The 23,172-nt window shown below is 33.2% G+C and overlaps 11 protein-coding genes across 11 annotated transcripts; 8 read left to right on the top strand and 3 right to left on the bottom strand.

Annotated features, from left to right (window-relative positions):
* Positions 1–4,473: 4,473 nt before the first annotated feature.
* RRP3 (RNA-dependent ATPase RRP3) lies at positions 4,474–5,949 on the top strand (the record flags this gene model as incomplete). The annotated part of the gene is made up of 1 exon (XM_041548473.1): positions 4,474–5,949. The coding sequence occupies one exon, from the start codon at positions 4,474–4,476 to the stop codon at positions 5,947–5,949; it is 1,476 nt and encodes a 491-aa protein (XP_041404407.1).
* Positions 5,950–6,069: 120 nt separating this feature from the next.
* On the bottom strand, positions 6,070–7,947 carry TFB1 (TFIIH/NER complex subunit TFB1; the record flags this gene model as incomplete). Its single annotated transcript, XM_041548472.1, has 1 exon — positions 6,070–7,947. The coding sequence occupies one exon, from the start codon at positions 7,945–7,947 to the stop codon at positions 6,070–6,072; it is 1,878 nt and encodes a 625-aa protein (XP_041404406.1).
* Positions 7,948–9,077: 1,130 nt separating this feature from the next.
* SSZ1 (Ssz1p) lies at positions 9,078–10,694 on the top strand (the record flags this gene model as incomplete). Its single annotated transcript, XM_041548471.1, has 1 exon — positions 9,078–10,694. The coding sequence occupies one exon, from the start codon at positions 9,078–9,080 to the stop codon at positions 10,692–10,694; it is 1,617 nt and encodes a 538-aa protein (XP_041404405.1).
* Positions 10,695–11,416: 722 nt separating this feature from the next.
* On the top strand, positions 11,417–12,559 carry PAN5 (2-dehydropantoate 2-reductase PAN5; the record flags this gene model as incomplete). Its single annotated transcript, XM_041548470.1, has 1 exon — positions 11,417–12,559. The coding sequence occupies one exon, from the start codon at positions 11,417–11,419 to the stop codon at positions 12,557–12,559; it is 1,143 nt and encodes a 380-aa protein (XP_041404404.1).
* A 573-nt stretch (positions 12,560–13,132) lies between these two features.
* Positions 13,133–15,712, top strand: KABA2_01S11968 (uncharacterized protein; the record flags this gene model as incomplete). Its single annotated transcript, XM_041548469.1, has 1 exon — positions 13,133–15,712. One exon carries the CDS (start codon positions 13,133–13,135, stop codon positions 15,710–15,712), a length of 2,580 nt encoding a protein of 859 aa, XP_041404403.1.
* A 274-nt stretch (positions 15,713–15,986) lies between these two features.
* Positions 15,987–16,850, top strand: RPP1 (RNA-binding RNA processing protein RPP1; the record flags this gene model as incomplete). Its single annotated transcript, XM_041548468.1, has 1 exon — positions 15,987–16,850. The coding sequence occupies one exon, from the start codon at positions 15,987–15,989 to the stop codon at positions 16,848–16,850; it is 864 nt and encodes a 287-aa protein (XP_041404402.1).
* Positions 16,851–17,892: 1,042 nt separating this feature from the next.
* Positions 17,893–19,110, top strand: GIC1 (Gic1p; the record flags this gene model as incomplete). The annotated part of the gene is made up of 1 exon (XM_041548467.1): positions 17,893–19,110. The coding sequence occupies one exon, from the start codon at positions 17,893–17,895 to the stop codon at positions 19,108–19,110; it is 1,218 nt and encodes a 405-aa protein (XP_041404401.1).
* Positions 19,111–19,373: 263 nt separating this feature from the next.
* On the bottom strand, positions 19,374–19,901 carry VMA22 (Vma22p; the record flags this gene model as incomplete). Its single annotated transcript, XM_041548466.1, has 1 exon — positions 19,374–19,901. The coding sequence occupies one exon, from the start codon at positions 19,899–19,901 to the stop codon at positions 19,374–19,376; it is 528 nt and encodes a 175-aa protein (XP_041404400.1).
* Positions 19,902–20,237: 336 nt separating this feature from the next.
* Positions 20,238–20,639, bottom strand: FYV4 (mitochondrial 37S ribosomal protein mS41; the record flags this gene model as incomplete). Its single annotated transcript, XM_041548465.1, has 1 exon — positions 20,238–20,639. The coding sequence occupies one exon, from the start codon at positions 20,637–20,639 to the stop codon at positions 20,238–20,240; it is 402 nt and encodes a 133-aa protein (XP_041404399.1).
* Positions 20,640–20,972: 333 nt separating this feature from the next.
* Positions 20,973–21,851, top strand: MED6 (mediator complex subunit MED6; the record flags this gene model as incomplete). The annotated part of the gene is made up of 1 exon (XM_041548464.1): positions 20,973–21,851. The coding sequence occupies one exon, from the start codon at positions 20,973–20,975 to the stop codon at positions 21,849–21,851; it is 879 nt and encodes a 292-aa protein (XP_041404398.1).
* Positions 21,852–22,274: 423 nt separating this feature from the next.
* CPR2 (peptidylprolyl isomerase CPR2) lies at positions 22,275–22,913 on the top strand (the record flags this gene model as incomplete). Its single annotated transcript, XM_041548463.1, has 1 exon — positions 22,275–22,913. The coding sequence occupies one exon, from the start codon at positions 22,275–22,277 to the stop codon at positions 22,911–22,913; it is 639 nt and encodes a 212-aa protein (XP_041404397.1).
* Between the last annotated feature and the right edge of the window lie 259 nt (positions 22,914–23,172).

Here is a 23,172-nt window from a genome sequence, read left to right as displayed (position 1 = left end):
ATTGTTATTATTTATTATTATAATAACTTATTTGTTCATGTTTTCTATTATATGTACAAAAAGAAAAACAACAGAATAATTACAACAATTACGGCTTGTAAGAGAAGCAAATTTGAAAGACCACTAAAATTGCAGTACTAGATAATATAAATATGATGACCGTCACTTTCTTTTTACCATTTCGATAATTAAGTAAACAGAGGGAACAGTTTAATTTAGCTTAATATTATTATTGAATGCTTGCCTATAGCAGAACAGCCTTTTCTTTAGTTAGTTTGTTTTTTCTTGCCTGCAGATAGACTATGAATCCAAGACAAGAAAATATATATATAATATAATTTGTACAGGTTCTACCGTAGATGTGCGGAAATTATTCAAAAAACATAGAGTGTGTAGTGTAATTCTCTATCTGTTCAATTCTTCGTTAAAAAAACATCAAACGCTTTTAATAATAATACATTGCATGAAGTTGTGATCGACTACGAATAAGTGAAAGTTTACTCTAACAAGATTGTCAACATACATACATACATGTATACCACTACATTATCTGGTAGCAGGCAAAAACTAAACTAAAAAGGTTCAAATTATTCTAATTTATTGATTAATCAGCAAGGCATCACAATATTTAGAAGTGTGAAATATTTTCTTCTTCTTCTTCTTTCTGATATCAATTAAAAACAGGCCAGTTCTTCCATTGCTGCTATCCCACGGAATGGTTTTCATTTTGAATTTTCTTTTAATTCCCCACGCATGATGCGAGCGATGTCCGGGATCTACGGTGATTTTACAGTAAAATTACGATAATTTTCTCTTTCTCTCAGCGGGTTTCTTCAAAGAAAAAGAAAATTAAAAATTTTCGCGATTTTTTGGGTCATCGCCCGTCTTTCTCTCTCTCTATTTATCTCGCTGCCTGCACAAAATATATGTTATGTGTATATTGAAACATCTGTCTGTAATTTTAGTCTGTCAAGTTATTCCTATCTCTATAAACAACTTAAAGCATCTGGGTTTTTCTTACTTCTTACCTTCTGTCATTTATTATTGCTTAAAACTTTTTGATGAGGATTTGATTCAAACTCTTTCTTTTAATATATATATATATATATATATATAAANTCGAGGAGTGATCAGATCATAACTATACCTGGTAATGTGAAAAATAATAATATTACAGAACATTCTCATCAAATAGATTCTAATACTGAAAGTTCTTCGAGGACTAATAATGATATAGAACAAGAAGAAAACTCACATTGTCCTATTTGTAATTTTGATTTAACAACGCTCGCTAATGAGGAAGAACAAGGAGATCATATTCAATCATGTATTGAACAAGCAGAAAATATTCAACAACATAAAATTAATCAACAAAACGGTATGGCATCACCAGATGGGAATGATCATAATCCATCCATTAAAAATAGAATGCTTGTATATAAGATTCCTAAGGATCCTGTTAGAGAAGAGAAAAATGAAGAGTATCCAGAATGTCCAATATGTTTCGAAGAAATGTTACCGGGACAAAAAGTTGGAAGATTAGAATGTCTATGTGTATTCCATTATAAGTGTATCAAGAGTTGGTTTACTAAGAAGACTCACAAGATGCAAGAATTGCACAACTTGAATAATGTTAGCAATAATAATGATAACTCATATCTGGGTAAGAATTTTTGTCCCTTCCATGACGCAGTATGTTAGTTTAGTTTTCAATTAAACCATGAATTACCTCTAAACACTAACTATAATATTGGTAATAATTGATCTACGCTATATGAAGCATCTAATCTAATAATTAATCTAATTACATATCCATATATATCATCATCATTAATTTGGTGGCACATTAATCTTAAAATTGTTAGTAGAATTATTTTGAATCTTATATGTGATAATTTTGCCTTTCTAATTGTATTTAGTTAGTAGTTTTCGAATTGTTAGAGGGAAGACTGAACATTCATCACTACTTAAATTAAGAACGTGTGGGTAGAGGAATAAAATAGTTAACTAACTGGAATTTTTCGAAATGTTACAACTGAGCCCCGAATCCGTTCCATCCAGTGTTTGGGATCAAATAATTCATTATTATTGACGAGTTATTTTAAGATTGCAATTAATCTTAAATATGTTCCAAGATCACAATATATTTTTATCAAGGAGTTCTTCTATAGTAAATATATGCTATTAAATAATATACATATAATTATAAAATTGGAAATTTGACTGATAAAACGCGGAAAACTATTTCTCTCATTAGACAAATCGGTTTAAAGGACAAGACTTTGATTCACTCATAAATCTTGATATCCTGTGTTTTATTCGTCCCTGCAAAATCCCCTCTTTTATTTTACTACACTTGATATCTTCATCTTATTCAATAATATTTGAATATGTTTTTATTCGGAGTTAAATTATGTGTCATTTACGACCTGACCTCCCTCCGAATTTATTTATTTTTGATGTGTTTAAACCACGAATTTATCGTCGAAGCTACAGAGAAAAAGAATGATAGGAAATATATTTGGTTATGTCTCATAGCTCATAGGTACAGTAATTTTCTCGCATTTATATATTAAGATACACATATTTCGTACTATAATTATCTCATTCACGTGAGAGAGAGGTGGATAGCAAGGTATCGTGATTCAGACAATATGTGCCAAGTTCTACAAAGACCCACAATGGGTGTAACTGTAAGCTAGATTCCATGGAAGCTGAGAAAGCGATTGAAAGCAATACATGACGTTTAGTGAGTTACCAAATCGCCAAACGGTTGTGTATATTATTGTTGTAGTTGTTGTTGTTATACATTCTGGCTGTTAACAGCGTATATTTTCTGGTCCAGTATTAGAGCAGTACCCCTAATCTCTGGTGCCGCCTTGTGGCTCGACAGGCGGCAAAAGAGAAAGCAAATAACTTCACTTTTGAGTAACATACTTCTTCTATATGTTACTTCGTCTGGGAGATAGCAACGGTTGCAAGTTAATTAACTAATTCCCTCAAAACTGTGGTTCTAAAATCACAGAACAGCAGTCTTTCTGTTACATTTCATGGTGTCCTCGATACACTCCAAACTTACTTTGAGGTGATCCAGGGTTTGCCAGAGGGCGTATTGAAACCCTGGTATGTAGAAATTACCTTGTTTGTCTTGATGAGCGTCAATGATCCTCGAGGGTTGATATTGCAGTGCTTGCAATAAATCTTTGAGTTGGATTCGAACGACACCACAGGCAGTAAGTGTCCTTTGTTCTGACGAGATTGTTATCATCTATTCATCCGGCAAATAATACGAGTACAGTATTATACATCTTTAGTGGAGATTCAAAGTTACTTGTCCCATGGTTTAGTTTATATTCTGTAAGTCTAGTTCAATCAGAACCATATACCGTTAGAGTTGAGTCATATTGTATTGTGGTAGATGAGGTCAGCCTACTGGGGTCTAACAAATTTAGAGCTTGGTTATTTGAAAACATCTTATTTTCAAAAATATATTAGTATAATTGGTTGGTCAGGACAAAAATAATAACTTTGGTCTTTTTAGAACACATAAATAATTATTGGAACTATCATTATGCCTCTTAGTTTTATTTTTGTAATATATATTTGTGTCACCAGAATGTAATGTGGTTAACACTTTAGTTTAGATACAATTTCTGGTAGACAACTACCATTCTATATACATAATTATATTCCTTTCTTTGTAGAAACCAATACCATCTGACAAACGAATAGAGAAAAGAATGAACTAAGTCATTAACGATTAGCAGAGATATTGGTATAGCGCCAAGTAATATTATGCGTAGGAAGATATACAAACTAAGAAGTTCAAACAATCTGTAGGTTAGATAGTCTAGCAGAACAGAATCGTTTAGTTTGTATACTCAATATTGAGTTTTCTTTAGAAATAAAGAAAGCTTAATTAAAATAACCAATATTCAGATATCAATATATGCAATATGTAACCTATGTTCATTTTATCTTGTACGATCTCAAAACGTTTTTAACCTAACACAACGAATTTTTTTTAAAATTTGCTAGTTTATTACAAAACATTAATTTTATCACAGAGAAAAAATATAATATTACGTTGAATTGAGTAAACAAAAATATTACACAATGAGATTCTGTGTTTTTTTACAAACTGTACCATTTATATCTTTTTGGTTTAAATTTGATTTCTTCACACTAGAATTAGTACATCTTAGAGCAGGCTAGAAGAGCCTATTGTAATGTAACCGATCGAACGCAGATGCACCAAGAAATAATCAATTTTCACGTGACCACATAAATTTAACTTAGTGAAAAATTTAAATCCATTGCGATGAGATGAGATAGCCAACATGTAGATAGTAAAACAGTATATACATACTATAAACTGAGCCGATATATATATGTATGTATATGCTTATATTTTTGATTTCGATTATAAATAACTTTAAAAAACTATCACATTAGAGTTAAGTAATAGCAATCATGAGTGGTAAGATAACAAAGAAATCAAATAAGAGTGAAGTTGCTTCTTTAGCAGAAAAAATCAGAGCGAAGGCTGTTGAAAACCAAAAGAAGGCACAAGAACCAAACCAAGGTAAAGAATTATCGGAAGAAGAACATATTCAAAAGAAAAATAAGAAAGTAGAATCCAATGATGAAGAAGCCGAGGATAATTTTACTGAAACTTTTGAATCTTTCACTGATTTGAATTTGGTTCCAGAATTAGTTCAAGCTTGTAAGAATCTAAACTATTCTAAACCAACTCCTATCCAATCCAAGGCTATTCCTGCTGCACTTGAAGGTAATGATATTATTGGTTTAGCCCAGACTGGTTCCGGTAAGACTGCTGCCTTTGCGATTCCAATTTTGAACAAACTTTGGGAGGACCAACAACCCTACTATGCATGTATATTATCGCCAACAAGAGAATTAGCCCAACAAATTAAGGAAACTTTTGATTCCCTTGGGTCATTGATGGGTGTTCGTAGTGTTTGTGTAGTTGGTGGTATGAATATGATGGATCAAGCCAGAGATTTAATGAGAAAACCACATATTATTATTGCCACTCCAGGTAGATTGATGGACCATTTAGAAAATACTCGTGGGTTCTCTTTAAGAAAATTGAAGTTTTTAGTTATGGATGAAGCTGATAGATTATTAGATATGGAGTTTGGCCCTGTCTTAGATAAGATTTTAAAGATTTTACCTGTTCAAGGTAGAACCACTTACTTATTCTCTGCTACTATGACTTCAAAGATTGACAAATTACAAAGAGCAAGTTTGACTAACCCAGTTAAATGTGCAGTATCTAATAAATACCAAACTGTCGATACTTTAGTTCAAACATTGATGGTTGTCCCTGGTGGTCTGAAGAATACTTTCTTGATATATCTATTAAATGAGTTCATTGGTAAAACAATTATCATTTTCACAAGAACCAAAGCAAACGCGGAAAGAATTTCAGCATTATCTAACTTACTAGAATTTAATGCTACGGCATTACATGGTGACTTAAATCAAAATCAAAGAACTGGGGCTTTGGATCTTTTCAAAGCTGGGAAAAGAGCCATTCTTGTGGCTACAGATGTTGCTGCAAGAGGTTTAGATATCCCTTCTGTGGATATTGTTATCAACTACGATATTCCCGTTGATTCTAAATCTTATATCCATCGTGTGGGTAGAACTGCGAGAGCCGGTAGATCAGGTAAATCTATTTCATTAGTCTCTCAGTATGATCTTGAATTAATCTTAAGAATTGAGGAGGTCTTAGGGAAGAAACTACCAAAGGAAAATGTGGATAAGGATATAATTTTATCATTAAGAGATTCCGTGGATAAAGCAAATGGTGAAGTTGTTATGGAGATGAACAGAAGAAATAAGGAAAAACAAGCCAGAGGTCAAGGTAGCAGAAGAGGAAGAATGATGTCTAGGGACAACATGGATAGAGGAGAACGTTAAGTTTTCATGCTTATAACTTGTACAGTATAAATAATAAAAAATATATAATAGAAATAACTTTAGTTATGCATAAGGTGTGGTGAATTAAATTTTGTAATTACTGATTCAAACTATTTAAAATTACTTAGATGCCATAGCTTCTTTGTTAACTTCATTAAATGCTCTGTCATATCTTTCGACAGCGTATGTTATTGAGTTTAATGTCGGTTTCAAGTATGCAGTACAAGTAGCGGCAATTTCTTCACCGTCACCCTTTTTGACATCGGATAATAATTCATGCAATTTTTCTATACAAGATTTCAAATGCTTGTAAAGTTTGTTCACTTTTGTTGCTTGTTTGTAGTCTCCACTTTGGAAATGGATGTAGAAATGTTTAAGGAATTCACAACATGTTGTGTGTAATATCCTACAACTTTCAATCAATTCAAGTGGTAACTCTGATTTAGCGTCTGTTTCGCTTAATACATTATTTACAAATGTACCAAGGATTGGATCAACGTTGTTATGCTTGGCTTGCTTTGCATTAATTTTCACAGCATATATAACTTCTTTATTAACAGCAATACTGGTTTCTTTATCTGGAAGGATTCGACTTAAATCCATATCTGAGGATAATGCATCTATTACGTCCTTAATATTGGTTGCAATCATATCTTGTGTCACTATAGTTGGGGTCATATTATCCTCTTTTTTAGAATTATTATCGTCATCATCTTTGTGCTGTTGTGAATTTAAAGCTTTAGTCTTCAAATGAACAATTGCGTATGAGGATGAATAACTAGGTTGTAAATCTGTAATATTCAAGGATTCCTTTTCTTCATCATCAGGTGAATCTCCTTGTAATTTTGCTCTAGAGTATTCATTTTCTAAAGCTGCAACCATCTTTTCACTTAATCTGTTCATCCCTTTTAAGATATCTATCGTCCCGTCACTATTTCCATTAACATCTAATCCAGGTCTCATTGTGAAGTGTGGTCTATGACCAAATTTGACGGGATCATCTTCTTCATTCCCATCAATATCAATAAATTTCTTTACTGGATGTGTCAGTTTTTCATCTTCCATTCGATCATATTCTTGATCTAAATTAATATATCTATCAATAATAACATCACCTCTATCACTTTGCATTAATTTTTCACCTCTTAATTTTCTAAACAATTTTGAAGAGAAAAATCTTGCCCAAAACTCTTGTTCTTTAAAATTCTTCGGTACATTATCGTCATAAGCCTTTTTCACAATTGGATAATTTTGAAAGATTGAAACAATTTTCTCTCTAGATAGATTCACGTTAACTTTATTTTCTGAAGAGGCCACAGGTTTAATTGTTGACAGGACATTATATGGACCCACACGTTGCGATGTAGATAAAGCAAAAGTTCTTAATAAAGGTATACGGGTAGACCAAAATTCCTCTGGAGATAAACCTGCATTCATTACAGTTTCTTGGAATGCTTTCATTAATAATTTATCATGTCTTAGAAGAGATTGTTGTAATTTCAAATTTACTAACAGTTTTCCTCTCGATAAAGAATCGTCTAATTGTGCTGTATTAATTAATGGAACTGAAACAATTGTTTGTGCCTCTAATGATTGATCATGTTTTCTTCTTTCATCATAAATTTCTTGATCTTTATATCTTGATATAATTTGTTGCAATGTAATTTTAATATTATCCATGACTTCTCTATTATTAAATGAAAACATATGAGTAATTGGTTTAATTGAAGTATTTTCAACAGGTTCACCTTCATTATTTTTTTGTTTCTTTTGTGGATCATCTTCATTATTTTCCCCAAGAGGTTTCCCAATCAATCTTAACATCATTTTCTCACTTGTTGTAGGTGTAGCTTGTAATTTATCTATCGTATCCAATATAATCGTATGTGTCTTATCACCAGAAGTAGATCTCCAAGTCATCTCAGCAGGTGACATATCTTCATCGATAGTGATGATCCCTGCCACTTTCTTATATGTAGCGGCACCAGAATGAGACATATTGGAGGATTAAGCCTGGAAGTTTGGTATACCTATGACTGATAATGATACCGTAGACCAAAGACCTAATAGTTATTATTATTATCTTGTTACTAATTTAATATCAAGTTTAAAATAGCTGACTATTCTTTGAAGTTGATTCTTCTCTTTTTTTGTTCCCTGAAAATGTTATATTGTTATTACGGGCTATAGAAAGCAATACAAAATAAAAAAGTATCAAGCCTTGCAATTTCTCGGTTAGAAGAAAATATAGCTAAATATATAGAGAGAAAGAGAGAGAACAATGATGCAATCGATGGCCATAGTTCCCTCGCTCATTATAGTTCTACTTCTGTATCATACCCACCAATGTATATATATATATACATTTACAGATGAAGTATAATTGTGAACCATGAGTAGCATAGCATATAAGCATGTCATTGCAGATTTATTCATCGTCAAACCAACAAATACCACATATCTTATATACATGTAGATTGAACGTAACAAATCTACCCCTTCACAACAATAGCAACGCACCTCTCCACAACAGTCGGTTAAATATGGTGTGTACATATATATATATATATATATACATTACATAAACAGAACTAAATCAAAATAACGCATTCCAGTTCCCTGCCCTACCCATCCATAACCTTGCATATCTCTCTCTCCCTTTCAATATCTTCTTATTACCATGACTATACATTCAACTTCATAAAAACTGTTCTCAATCTATTATCGAATTGCTTAGCGGCTATTGCATCACTTACTCAACGGCGAAACATCATGTTGCACGAGCTGTGCTATCCGGGTTACATCCAAAACCGCCATGCAAATATTTACTTCCCTTCTCTGTCTACCCACCACGAGGCAGAAGAAGAAAAGCGAGAGAAGCGAGAAAAATTTTCAATTGAAAAATTTCAGTTTCTTTCACTTTTCTTTCAGTACCGAAATATTTTGTAGTCAGTCTTCCCGCTCATCGAACAATTTTCATTCAACCAAACCAGCCAACCAACCATTAATTCTATATATATATATATAATTAACAATATGTTGCTGTACCAACATTCACTACTTGTATCTTTCGTATCAACTGACTCTAAGAAAGTACAGATCAGATCAGAACAGAACAGAACAAAATCATGTCTTCTCCAATTCTAGGTATCTCCTTCGGTAACACTTCCTCCTCTATTGCTTACATCAACCCAAAGAACGATGTCGATGTCATTGCTAACCCAGATGGTGAACGTGCTATCCCATCCGTCCTATCCTACGTCGGTGAAGATGAATATCATGGTGGTCAAGCTTTGCAACAACTAGTAAGAAACCCAACTAACACCATTGTTAACTTCCGTGATTTCATCGGTCTTGCATTCGCTGATGCAGATGTCTCTAGATGTGCCGCTGGTGCTCCAGCTATTGAAGTCGACGGTAAAGTTGGTTTTGCTATCAAGAGAGGTGAAGATATTGTTGAAAATATTACTGTCGATGAAGTTGTCACTAGACATTTGAACAGATTAAAGCTTGCCGCTGAAGATTACATTGGCCAAACCATCTCCAAGACTGTATTGACCGTCCCAACAGATTTCACCGATGCTCAAAAAGATGCTTTGAGTGCCGCTGCCTCTAAGTGTGGTCTAAGAATTCTCCAATTCATCAGTGAACCATCTGCCTCCTTATTGGCTCATGTCCATTCTTTCCCATTCAAAAAGGATGCCAATGTTGTTGTTGCTGATTTCGGTGGTGTTAGATCCGATGCTGCTGTCATCGCCATCCGTAATGGTATCTTCACTGTATTGGCTACTGCTCATGATGCTAAACTTGGTGGTGATAACTTGGATGAAGCTTTGATTGAATATTTCGCTGCTGATTTCCAAAAGAAAAATCAATGTAACCCACGTAAGAATGCTAGATCTTTAGCTAAATTAAGAACTAATGCAATCATCACTAAGAAGACTTTATCCAATGCCACCACTGCTACCATCTCTGTTGAATCACTAGCTGATGGTTTCGATTATCATACTTCTATTAACAGAATGAGATATGAATTGACTGCCGGTAAAGTTTTCTCTCAATTCTCTCAATTCATTAATGAAACCATTGAAAAGGCTAAGATGGATATCCTTGATATCGATGCTGTCTTACTATGTGGTGGTGTCTCTTTTACTCCAAAATTGGCTAACAACTTGGAATTTTTATTCCCAGAATCCGTTGAAATCCTAGGCCCACAAAACAAGGACGCTTCTAACACTCCAAATGAATTGTCTTGTTCTGGTGCTGCTCTACAAGGTAGATTGATTGGTGATTATGATGCCGATGAATTGAAGGAAGCTTTACAACCTGTTGTTTTAAACATTATGCATTTACAAAAAGCTATTGGTCTATTAGATGCTGAAGGTAAGTTTGTTCCAGTTATCCTACCAGAAACTACATACCCAGCTCAAAAGACTATCACCATTAAGAAAGCTAAAGGTGATTTCTTAGTCGGTGTCTACGAAGGTGAATCTTACATTGAAGAAAAGACTCTTGAACCAGAAGCTAAGCCAGAAGCTGATGAAGAAGACAGTGAAGAATGGTCCGATGATGAACCAGAAGTTGTGAGAGAAAAACTTTACAAGCCAGCTACCAAATTGATGGAATTAGGTATCAAGGACGTTACAAAGGGTCTACAAATCATCTTCAACATCAACAAGGATGCTGTATTGAAGGTTACTGCCAGAGACTTGAAGTCAAATGCTGTCGTTCAAGGTCAACTGTGAAAAATAGAATAAAAAAATAAAACTAATATAAATAAATAAATATATAACAACGAATAAATAAATTATACATCAACATAAAATGTTAATATAAATGTACTTTTTTGACTCATTTAATTAACCGGAGATGGACATGTCATATTTGCTCATTGAATAGACTGAGCCATTCTGTTTTATATATAGAGAGCTATACCGTTTCAGGCTTTCTTTCCCTTTATATTATTCATTCAAAATAAGTTTTATGTATATTGACTGCTGACTAAGTAAAGCAAGGTTGATTTAGTTTTATTAATAGAGTTTCCACTGCCAAAGATATGCTCTCTACGCTGTTTATCTCTTCAATATATCTCTATTTATAATGTAGTTCGTCCGATCCGATCCGTTCCCTCGAATCCCGCCGTAGAGACCTGTCTGTGTCATTTTTCAGATTTGTTACTTCATACAACTTTTAAGACAGGCGGAGAGACAAACCGAAACATGGGCTAATTCGAGAGATACATACATGCATACACAGTTCTATCTGATATGTTTCTTTTCCAAGATAAGATAGATTCAGATAGCGATGATATTGGAATAACTAATCTCAATTGGATCATATATAAGGAATGTACTAATAATTGAAACATTTTTTTTTATTTTGGTTTCGTATTTAGGTTGTATGTTCCATTACAACGGTTACAGTGAATATAGATCCTCCACGAAATACATAAGGTTTTATAAGAAGAATGACAATGTCTGCAAAACCTACTATACATGTCCTTGGGATGGGTTCCATGGGAACTTTACTCTCAGTTAATATGATTCGTTCAAGTAATGTTAACATTATCCCACTATTTAGAAATTTAGCTAAAGTTAACAAATTTAAAGAGGAAGCTCACTCGACAATTGGAATGAGAAAAGTTTATTTAGAAGACAAACCTTTATCCACTGCAATATTGAACACTGTTTATTGTCCAGAGACATTTCCAAAGGATAATATCATCAAAAACTTGATTATTACTACCAAGACATACCAAACAAAGGATGCTTTGACACCTTACTTGTCTTATATTAACAAAGATACCAATTTGATTATGGTACAGAATGGTCTAGGGGTGTTAGATGTCCTTAGAGATGACATATTTACAACTCCTAATGAAAGACCAAATTTGTTTCAAGGTGTAATTGCTCATGGTGCTTTCCAAGATCATGATTTTATTTTTAATCATGCAGGTTTTGCTGATATGAAGATAGCAAGATTACCTTGGGACGAACAAAATATCCTACAAACTAAGACCGTTGTGACTAAAGACGCTTCTGAGAATGAATTGGTTCAAATATTCATGGATGATGCAGTGAAAGAATCTCTAGATATCCATCATATGACTTATCAGGAATTATTATTGGGACAATTGTTTAAGTTCTTGATCAATTCTTGTATTAACTCCGTCACAGCTATTGTTGATGCCGATAATGGTGAGATAGTTGAAAATTGTAAACCCGTATTCAGATCGATAGTTACTGAGGCTTTAGAAATATTGAGAATTGCTTACAAACCATTATTTGAATATGAAACTAAATTTAATAATTCTCCAAATTATCCAGTGTTAAGTGTGGATAAGACCTTGGATATCGAATATTTGGTCACTGAAATTAACAGGATTGGTTGCATCTTAAATAAACATAATAGTAGTTCGATGAGACAAGATACAAGATACTTGAGAGACACTGAGATCGATTATATCAATGGGTATACTGTTCAATTAGCGGAGAAATTACATTTAGGGACTGGTTCAGCTAAAGTTAACAAAACCATATGTGAATTAGTTAATTTAAGATTGGGTCTCAATAGAAAGAGGGCAGCTGAAGGTGAATGGAAGTATAAATAATAATTAAATGTACATTTAAGAATTATTCAGAAAAATGCTAATTAAACAATAATATGGTTACTTATAGAAAATGCCATTTTTATAATTTTGGTTTTTATTTCTTTTTATAGAGAATTTTCTTTATTTGTGTAATAAGTAGTAAACAATCAACAAACTAGTGAAAACTTACTGTGAAATCTATAGTCATTCCTCTTTATTCACACCATAAGGACTAAAGTATAGTGAGATTCTCACGTGCAACATGGAATTCTTGGTCTTATTTTATGCTGAAAAATTATATGCTCTCTCTCACAACGGAAAAGTACAGTGACTTTAATTTTTCAAAATATTGTACTCATTAGGCGTATCGAATCAGCAAGGAAAGATTATATACACAACAGTTCCCACGTACAGACATCAATTCAGAGCTATTATTACCATCACGTCACTCAACACTAGTTCAATATAAATATATACTATACTACACATTGGGTGAATACCTAGTTTATAACAAAAACTTTGAAAACTTCAAGTACGTTGTCTTCCAATTTAGGTGCGATTTCTTGACTCCAAGAAAATAAAATTGGTAGAAAGATGAGCAGTGATACAAATCAAAGCAATTCAGCTATACCAAATAAGGGTAGCAAAACAAATTTCTTAAACAGTCAAAATATTTTAGGTATAGAAAGTTTTTCACAAATTAATATTACGAGTACGATACCAAACTCAGCACAGTCCACCAATGCTAATCCTTCAAAAGACAGTCATGCAAACACTACAATAACAAAAGATCAGGAAGAAATTGAAGAAACACAGAGTTCAATTATAATTCCACAACCTACAAACGTTGTAAATAAAAGCAACCCAGAAAAGACTAAACAGAAAACAGGTATTGCAAATATCGCAGATGTAGGGTACATACCGAAAGAAAATGAAGATGCAAGCGAATTAACATTGACAATACCTACAGAACTAAAGTCACAGATAAATACAGATCAAAATGATGTAGTATCTATTAACAGTGCCCCTGAATCGTCAGATACACACCCAACTGAAGAACGTAATGAAAATTCCAAATCAAAACAAAGGGAATCTTCATTTACAGTTAATTCTAGGCCAACAAGTAGTGAACCAATGAGTATAGCAGATATACAACCCCCAAATGGAATTATATTACAAGAGCCATTTGCAAATAATGACAAAGATACTGATACTTTGAAGATGAAACAATCCGATATGCCTCTTAAAATCCCAAGTATCGATATGATTACCAAGATAGATGAAAACTTTCAAACTATGAATAGAAGATGTAGAACAATTGAAGAAGAATTATTAAAGAGTAATACAACCATATCTGAAAGTTTAAACAGTATTTCTGAGCTAATGCAGAAATTTTTTAAGAATCAAGAAATTTTAAAAATGGAATTGGCAACCATAAAAAAATCTCAATTAAAAATCGATGTCAAGAATGTCAAACATATTTCAAATAAAATTAGACGAGAGAGACTGATTGGTTATGAAGATGATGTCGAATATGAAATTATATCAAGGAATTTACTTAGGGAGAGACCTACTTCATCTTCTAGGACAGAAGATGATCATAAGAGAAGGAAACTTTCCCCTAATGAACAACGTCGAAAAAACAAATCTAAACAGGTAAAACCTGAAAAACCAGTTAAACCTGTAAAACCTACTAAAATGCAAAGAATTGCAGATGAAGTCTTTCAAAAGTCACACCCTGAAATAGCAGAACCTTTAGATTCCAATAAACAGCATGTAGAATCCACCGAACAAACGAAGATCAAAGTCAATCCGATATCTCCAATAATAATTAATAATGGATCCACCAATATTCCTACAACTGCTCCTAATGCCATTTCTAATATGACATATAATTCTGGACCTGATAAGAATTCTGTAATCTACCAACATGATCCTTCTGCGCTTAATTTCAGACGTACAAACGATTTGTATTCGAATCCAGCTTCAAGTCTTGTAAATCTTAGTGCATCTCCTGAATTTAGTAAACAACTAAGCTCAGTTACGAAGAAATCTACTAATCATATAATAGAAATGAACCGGCCCGCTAGAATTCTTGGTGCACCCCATACATTAGGAGCAACGTCAACCTCACAAGTTATTCCAATTCCAGCCTCGAATCCTCAGTCTAAAATCAAACAGGAAGAAACTCCACTGTCTCTACCTAATCCAGCCACTGTTCGTGATATCCCAGACAATTATGACAACATGCATAATGACACCATGGTTGACACAGAATATGACATTCCTGAAAGTAATAATGATGTTCAGGATAGTCGTGTGGAGACAAATCCAATCAAAGAATCGACCGGTCAACCTGAGTTACAGTCTGAGCCTGAGCCCGAGGTAGGACTTGAACTTGAACCTGAGCCTGAATCTGTCGAAGAAATTAGAAAACCTAAAGTAAAGAATTTTAAATTAACGTTGGCAGGTAAACAAAAAAGAACAATACAGTTGTATGTTGTGGATGACGTCCTCTACACCGGTGATTCTCCGTACTCTGCCATAAGTCTAGTCTATTTTGTTGATTTGAAATATAGCGAGATACGTAGGACACGAGAAACTACAAGCATAAACTACACATTTGGTTTCCCTCATATGTTAATCGATGAAGGTGATAAGGCGATGGAAATCTTAGGAATGAATTTAATGACACCTGAATATCTTCAGAGTGTAGAATACTTTCTCGGTGATTTCCTACAAGCATGCCATTTGGTTGATGATAAATTAAATCCCGGATGTACTACAGATATATGGAGAAGATACCGTAATTTGTTTCTATTATTAATGAATTGGCGTCAATTAGCAAGAGAAAAACGTGGATTTAGAAGGTATACTATACTTCACGCAGTTAAGGAAATGGAAAATTTTAGGTTACATGTTAACCCTAGGGATTCGGCCACCACAGAACCATATGGACTTAATAAAATAAATCAAAGAAAGATTTGCGAGTCTGGTGCAGTAAGGGGTTGGATGTATCAAGTAGAAACAACACTTCCCGTTATTGGGCAAAATGGCATAAACGAATCAAATATTAATAACGCGTTGGATGCATTATTGAAACCACCACCTAACAACCCTGCTTTTGTACCTTACGCATTAGTGAAGGCACCTCAAGGTGTTGAGGTTGTATGAATGAAGTATGTACAATATATATATGTATATATTTAAATTGTGATAAAATTATTGTGACAGATATTCGGTAAGTACAATCGATTGTACTGTATTTTTCCTATTCCGGTTTCCTTCTAAAGCCATCGCTTTAATAGCAAAAATGAAAAAATTTGAAAAATTTTGCAATTTTCTATTGAAGTATAATAACAGGAATAATTGCAGGAGATGACCACATAAGAACATAGCATATTTTGAAAGAGAATCACAATCAAAAGTGTACTTAATCATTCGAACAATGTTAGTGGATCTAAATGTCAGATGGCCGCAGGAATCGTTCAGTAAACCTGCTAGTGAGAAAGATATCTCCGAATTAAGAGCAACATTATTAACCTTACATAATGTTGGGTATACACATATTGCATTAAATTTTACCGTTAGACATACAGATAAATTTCCTAGTACTCCAAAGGAAATGAACCCGATGGACATACAGAACCGTTTCGGGGAATTGATGAAAGGAACAGGTTTGAAAATATATTCTCGTTTAACCTTAATTATTGATGATCCATCAAAGGGTCAGTCCCTAAATAAAATATCTCAGGTGTATGACCTCATCGCCGCATTACCAGTTAGTGAAAAGGGTCTTACATTGGCAACCACCAGTTTAGATATTGATCTATTGACCTTTGATTATGGTAATCGATTCCCTACTTTCTTAAAGCACAAGAATATATGTGGTTGTGTCAAACGTGGTGTGAAAGTGGAGATAGTATATAGTTACACATTGAGAGACCTTGCACAACGTCGTCAATTTGTACAAAATGTACGTAGTGTGATACGTAGTTCAAGATCTAGAGGTTTAGTTGTCAGTAGTGGCGCCCGCAATTCTTTAGAGGTAAGAAATATACTTGGTGTGAGTGCATTATTACGTACACTTGGTTTGCCTAGCGACCAATGTTCAAAAGCAATGGGTGATACAGCAGGGTTAGTATTATTAAATGGTAGATTACGTACTAAAAGTTACAAACAAACCATTGCTATTGGAAATGGAGATGTAGTAGATGATCTAAATACATTAGGTGATGGTATTAAAATTGTGAAACGTTCTCATTCGTCTAATGAAACGGAGACATCGACCGCCAAGAAACCTAAAATATGATAAATATTTCGCATTATGTATCTTACATAACATTCTCATTATTAAAATAAAGATGAAACTACGCAATAGATGATACAATAAATTTCCGCATCAAGTATAAAAAGATGTAACATTATAAATTTTGTTGTGATAAAGAGCAAAATATGCACCTCTAACTAGACATGCAAACAATAATAAATCTAACTAACGCGAAATAATCCGTAATTATTGACTACGGTATATATATATATGTGTCTTGTTCAATCTTATACTGCATTATTACTAATTTAATTACCTATAATGGGAGTCATTGATGTGTCTTGTGAGTTGATATTTTCATGTTAATTTCATTACTCTGTTTGGTTAATAATTAATTAATTGATTGTTCTCAATAGACGAGAAAGAGAACCCGGGGGAAGGCGCACAGAATAACTCCACGAACAACGCGAAAAGCACAAGAAATGGGCTATGAGGGTAACGCCATCTAATTCTTTTTCTATAAGCGATATTTGAACACGGTGAATTTCCTGCAGAGCGACGAATATCCTTCTTTGCATTTTGAATTTTTTCGTGTTGAAAATATATCTACCGAATAAAATATTGTGGTGGTTTTACCAGATTAGGAAATTTTGAAAAAGTTCATTAAGAAAGATTTGAAAAATATATGTATTTATAAAATTTGTATAATCAAACAAGCTAATATTAGTCCTCGATCAATATATGTTTTATTCCTTATTGTTGACGTTGACATTGTTTTCTTTGCTTAAAATGGAAAACTGATGATTCCATCTCAAAGGATTTCGTGATTGTCTTTACTTAACTTACTCCCTATATATATTATATCTATATATATATATATAGAGAGAGATCCATTCTCACTAAAACTATTTAATTGTTAGATTTCAATATTGAAATAGAAATTTCCAAGTTATTTTATTAATCTAGTTTTTAATAAATTGTTATTTTGAAAAACTGCAATAAACAATATTATTGCTAACAGAGAAATATCAATATCAAAAAATAATAGTTCAAAACATCAAAAAATAACAGAAATTATCACATCATGTCAGTAAATGTTCTGCCTCAAATGAAATCCATTTGGATTGACGAAGACCAAGAAGCTGAAAAGCTATACGGCATTCAGGCTCAACAATTGATGGATTCAGGTAGTGATTATGATGATGAAGATGGAGAATATCATGGGATTCCAGATTTAATGTTAATCAACAGCGATAAACCAATCCTAAATAATAAAAAAAATATTGAATTATCTGGTTTGAAAAATGCGTCAAGTCCAACTAAATATCAGTCTCATGCTACTGAAAAGTCTAGTACTAATAAAAAATCATCTAGTTCGAAGAAATTTTTCAAAAAATTATTTAATTCAAGTAGTTTCAAACAAGAATCAAGTATGAAGAAAAGAAACATTTCTACGCCTTATCATTTTCAACATATCTCTCATGCAGGTGGTATGGATGACGATGACAATTCAAAAGAAGAAATTGAGGAGCAATCAGTAGGAGTCGAAAGATCGTTTGATCCAAAGGCCAAACAATTAAGTAGTATCTTTGTTACTGAATCCATCCCACATGCTAAATGTGACAGTCATCTATTTCAACAACATAATCGTCGTCGTAGTAACAGTAATAATATTAAGAGATCATCTTATTCATCATCGATTTATTCATCTACTACAAATTCAACTAAAGGTGATCGTATCAAATCTTCTTCAACTATGGCTACAACTATACTGGATAGATTCCCAACTAATTCTAAAAATGGACTATCATCTCGTAGCAATAATAATAGTTTGAAATCCAATGGTTACAACAAAATATCTAACGATACTATTAGACCTGTTTCGGAAGCGAGTCAAGAAGATTCGATTCAATTCCTGAAAGATTATAGTTTTCCGACTTTGTTAGAAGATAAACTTATTAATGATTTTGATAGTCATTCAATGGCAATGTCATTTTTAGATACACCAAAAGAAATTTTGACATTAATGCCTCAACAACTACCTCCAATGCATTCCCCTTCGTTATCAATTGACTCTAAAGTTTCTTCTATTATAGATACCCCATTGACTCAAATTAAAAGGAGAAATTCTTTACCATTAGCTCATTCTTTATCAACACCCGAATTGGAAAACATGTTATTTAAAGATAACTCACCAAAGAGTGCAAAAAGAGTATCTCTTGGCGATGTTATCATGTATTACAATCAAAGTAGTACATCTACTGAATCACCATCAACTTTTGCATCTCCAGACTTACATTAAAGAAGAAGTAGTTTTCTCTCTTCTTACCGCACCCGTCCAATTTAAACTTATAGACACTCATTAAAATCTCATTCATGCATTTCACTCGCTCATTGTATCATTTATATATCCTTGTTCATCACTTAAGTCATTCGTTCAGTTTTTTTTTAAATTGATTCTGTTATGAAGTTTTATATATACAATTCTATGTAACACATACTCTATAATAGACCTACTATTTATCCATTTTTTGGATAACGTCAATAAAAGATGTATATACATTATTACTGTTCCATATTTTCGTTGATTTTTTTGATGTTTTCAAGTAAATTGTTCCTACAATTGACCAAATCAAATATGACACTCACACTATTTTTAAAGTTTTTTTGCGATTGCCTTAAACTAGATGGTATCGATAACCCTGCTCCAAACATTCTAATTGGATCTTTAATTTTAGATGACCGTTCTTTTGTTTCTTGATGTATCACTTTTTTTCTTCTCAATTTAATTCCTTCCTTCCCTTCATCGTCATCAGATTTATTTTCGTCATTATTGGTTATAGTTTCATTCTCTTTCTTGAAGATGCAAAAGGATCCATCGTCCTTAATACGAGCTTCTATCAAACCTTCATAAGATTCATCATAATAATCTGATCCATATCGTCCTCTTAAAGAATCTTTATTATGAAAGTTTGCTCTTCCTAAATCAATAAAACCTTCAGAAATCGATTTTTGAAGTTGTTCTAGCAACATGTCATATGTTGACATCATCTCAAGTAATGTTATATATTGATCATCGTTGTTTCCGCTCATTGTATTTCTTCTGTAAATGATGTGCCACCTAACACTAGCGTTCTTCTTACTGAGTGTGTTTTAGGAAATTACATGTTATAGTAGTTCTGTTGATTCATTTTTTTTTCAGATGACTGTATAATTTTCCAATAAAATTATTTGCGTAATAACCTTTTGACATTATGAAAATATAAAACGTAAAACTCTATACTTGGAAAAGCAATTTTTATTTGAATATATGTATATCTCTTATAAGGAGTATATATTATTTACTTTTATTTACATGACAACTACTATTTCAAGTAATTAATATGTTAATATGGTTTTGTTCGATCACCGTCATATCGAGGATATATCTTACCCTTTTAGCTTTTCATTTTGTCTCTGTTCAGCTAACCATTTAGCCTTCTTTTCTTTTCTTGTTCTTTCTCCACCAAAGAAAGATTTCTTACCTTTATTTATCGCTATGATTTCTTCTCCATCACGAAACTTCTCCAATTGGAATAAAATATATTTACGTTGTTGTGTAGGGATACCTTTCTCCTTCATGACACGAGAATCCCATTTAAATAAATTATCCCATTGGTTTTCATATGTATCCACAAACTCATTACAATTTCTTCCAATGGTTTTTAGGAAGCTTGCTACATCAGGTATTTGTTCTGTTTGTTTAGGAATAGGGTGAGGTATCGTTTGTGTTCTTAAAGAGTGCAAAGCTCTTATGCTTGTACAGTTTCTTGCTATAATATTCCTCAACATGTTGCTAAATGCTTATGTATATGCGGTATATATCTTTCTTTCCTCTATATGTTGACTAGCTTGTCGTCCATTTAATACGTTTTACTTTGCAGTTTTATCAATCTCCCATTTGTAATATTATTTCCCGTTCTCTCTCGCTCTTGGTACTATTTTTTTTTTCACTTCCATGGCGTGGAATAACCAGTTAATTAAAACCATTGGAACGTTCGATATATTTATCGATAATATAAAAAGAATAAACTACAAAAGGTACATCTATGCATATATCTACCAATAGAAGTATAAATTTCTCCAAGAGTGCTACTTAGAGTTCTATACCTATATACATACAGAATGAATACCCCGCTTGACGAACTACAATGGAAATCACCCGAATGGATCCAAGCATTTGGACTAAGAACTGAAAATGTTTTAGACTACTTCTCTGAATCACCATTCTTTGATAAAACTTCGAATAATCATGTAATTAAAATGCAAAGACAATTCTCCCAGATGCCAGGAGAGGCTCCACCACCACCCAATGGCAAACAAGAAAATGAGAATGGTTCTCAGGAAAGCAATGGATCCGATACACAATTTAATTCATCATTATTACCTCAACATGATTTCAATCAGGGACAAACAGAATTTAGTCATGTGGAACCCAGTAGGCGAGATGTTTTAACAAAATATCCGATGTATGCTGCATTAGAGAGAGAACTCTCGAAGTTGAAAGGTGTCGAATATGTTCTGGCGTGTGTCAGAGAGCCAGATTTCTGGATCATTAAGAAACAGAACCGTCTTTCAAACAATGAAACAGATATATTACAAGATTATTATGTTATTGGTGCAAATGTTTATCAGGCTCCTACAATGTTCTATATTATACAGAATAGATTAATGTCCACAAATTATCATTTATCGCAGACGATAAAGAATTTACATAAATTAACACAATTTCAACCTTCTCATGGTATGCAATTTAAATCTACTGCATCGTTATCTAGTCAAACTGTAATGCCTAATGGTTCTACAGTAACGAGTGTCCCTGCGACGGCAGCTACTACGGCCACAACAGGAACATTTTCTTCGGTGACCACGACGAATACAGTTGCCCAAACAGCTGGTTCTGCTCAATTTGATAGTTCCAGAGCTAGAGATACAATTACAAAGGATATGATGGATAAACTAATGATAACAAGCATAAAGTCCAAGCCGGAATATATTCAATGAGATGTGATACGAGAGAAAACAGGTGTGAGAACAGAACTAAAATAGCTTCCATCCCCAAAATATTATTATAAACTTACATATATACATCACTATAGAATTGTTGTAGTAAATCAAGTTCAATCTTCCATATTTTTGTCTTTTACCATATTCAGTAAAATATGATATATATCGTTATTATGTATTTGTTTCTCAATTCTTTGGTCGGTTCGGCCAATTTGTATGCAAGCTTATCGAGAGGACGGCGGAAAAAGAAGACTTTCACCTTTCGTTTTATATAAAGATGGAGGAAACACGTTACAATGATGAAAAAGAAGGATACTACAATTATAATAACTTTTCGTCAACATTTTACTTTAATGCATCTAGTAATTATTAAGTAATTACCCAAACTCAGGTACAACTATAAACTTTTGTTTTATCAAGATGAAAATTTTCCAGTACGCTATAACTTTCGTCACTCTCTTCACATCAATTGTCCTTGCCGTCGACCCAACCATTACCCAAAAGGTTTACTTCGACATCGAACACGGTAACGAAAACGTTGGTCGTATCGTTATAGGTTTATACGGTGACGTAGTTCCAAAGACTGTCAAGAACTTCTACCAGTTAGCTATCTCTGACGATGCCGACATGGGTTACATCAGTTCTATTTTCCATCGTGTCATTCCAAACTTTATGATTCAAGGTGGTGATTTCACCAATAAGGACGGTACTGGTGGTAAGTCCATTTACGGTAAACGTTTTGCCGATGAAAACTTCACTTTAAAGCATGACAAACCAGGTAAGTTATCCATGGCAAATGCTGGTAAAGATACCAACGGTTCTCAATTTTTTATCACTACTGTAGTTACCAACTGGTTAGATGGTAAGCACGTTGTCTTTGGTGAAGTTGTTGAAGGTATGGATGTTGTCCATTACATTGAAAACGTCGACACCGACAGAAGAAACAAGCCACTAAAGGATGTCAAGATCGTTGCCACTGGTGAAATCACCGACGATGTCAAGAGAGATATCGCTGAAGAGACTTCCACAACTGTCTCCACTTCTCACGATGAATTCTAATAGGAGTCACTGATCATCTTATATAGATATATATATAGATACTAGTTTTAGATTCAATTTTAGCACTTATAATTTGTTACCCTCACTGATCACACGTGACTTTTCTACCAAAATTTTGTTTTAATCAACAAGAGACAACTATTGATACAGTTTATATATATATAGAACTTCAAATAGGAAGTTGAAAAACTTGTCTTGTTGGTATGCTTTGCCAAACAAACGAACACTAGTATAATAAAGACACTGTTTACCTTTAGCA

Source organism: Maudiozyma barnettii (genome assembly GCF_903064755.1).
Source record: "Maudiozyma barnettii strain CLIB 1767 genome assembly, contig: KABA2_01, whole genome shotgun sequence".
In the NCBI taxonomy this organism is placed as follows: Eukaryota; Fungi; Ascomycota; class Saccharomycetes; order Saccharomycetales; family Saccharomycetaceae; genus Maudiozyma; species Maudiozyma barnettii.
This window is presented reverse-complemented; position numbering and strand designations above follow the sequence as displayed.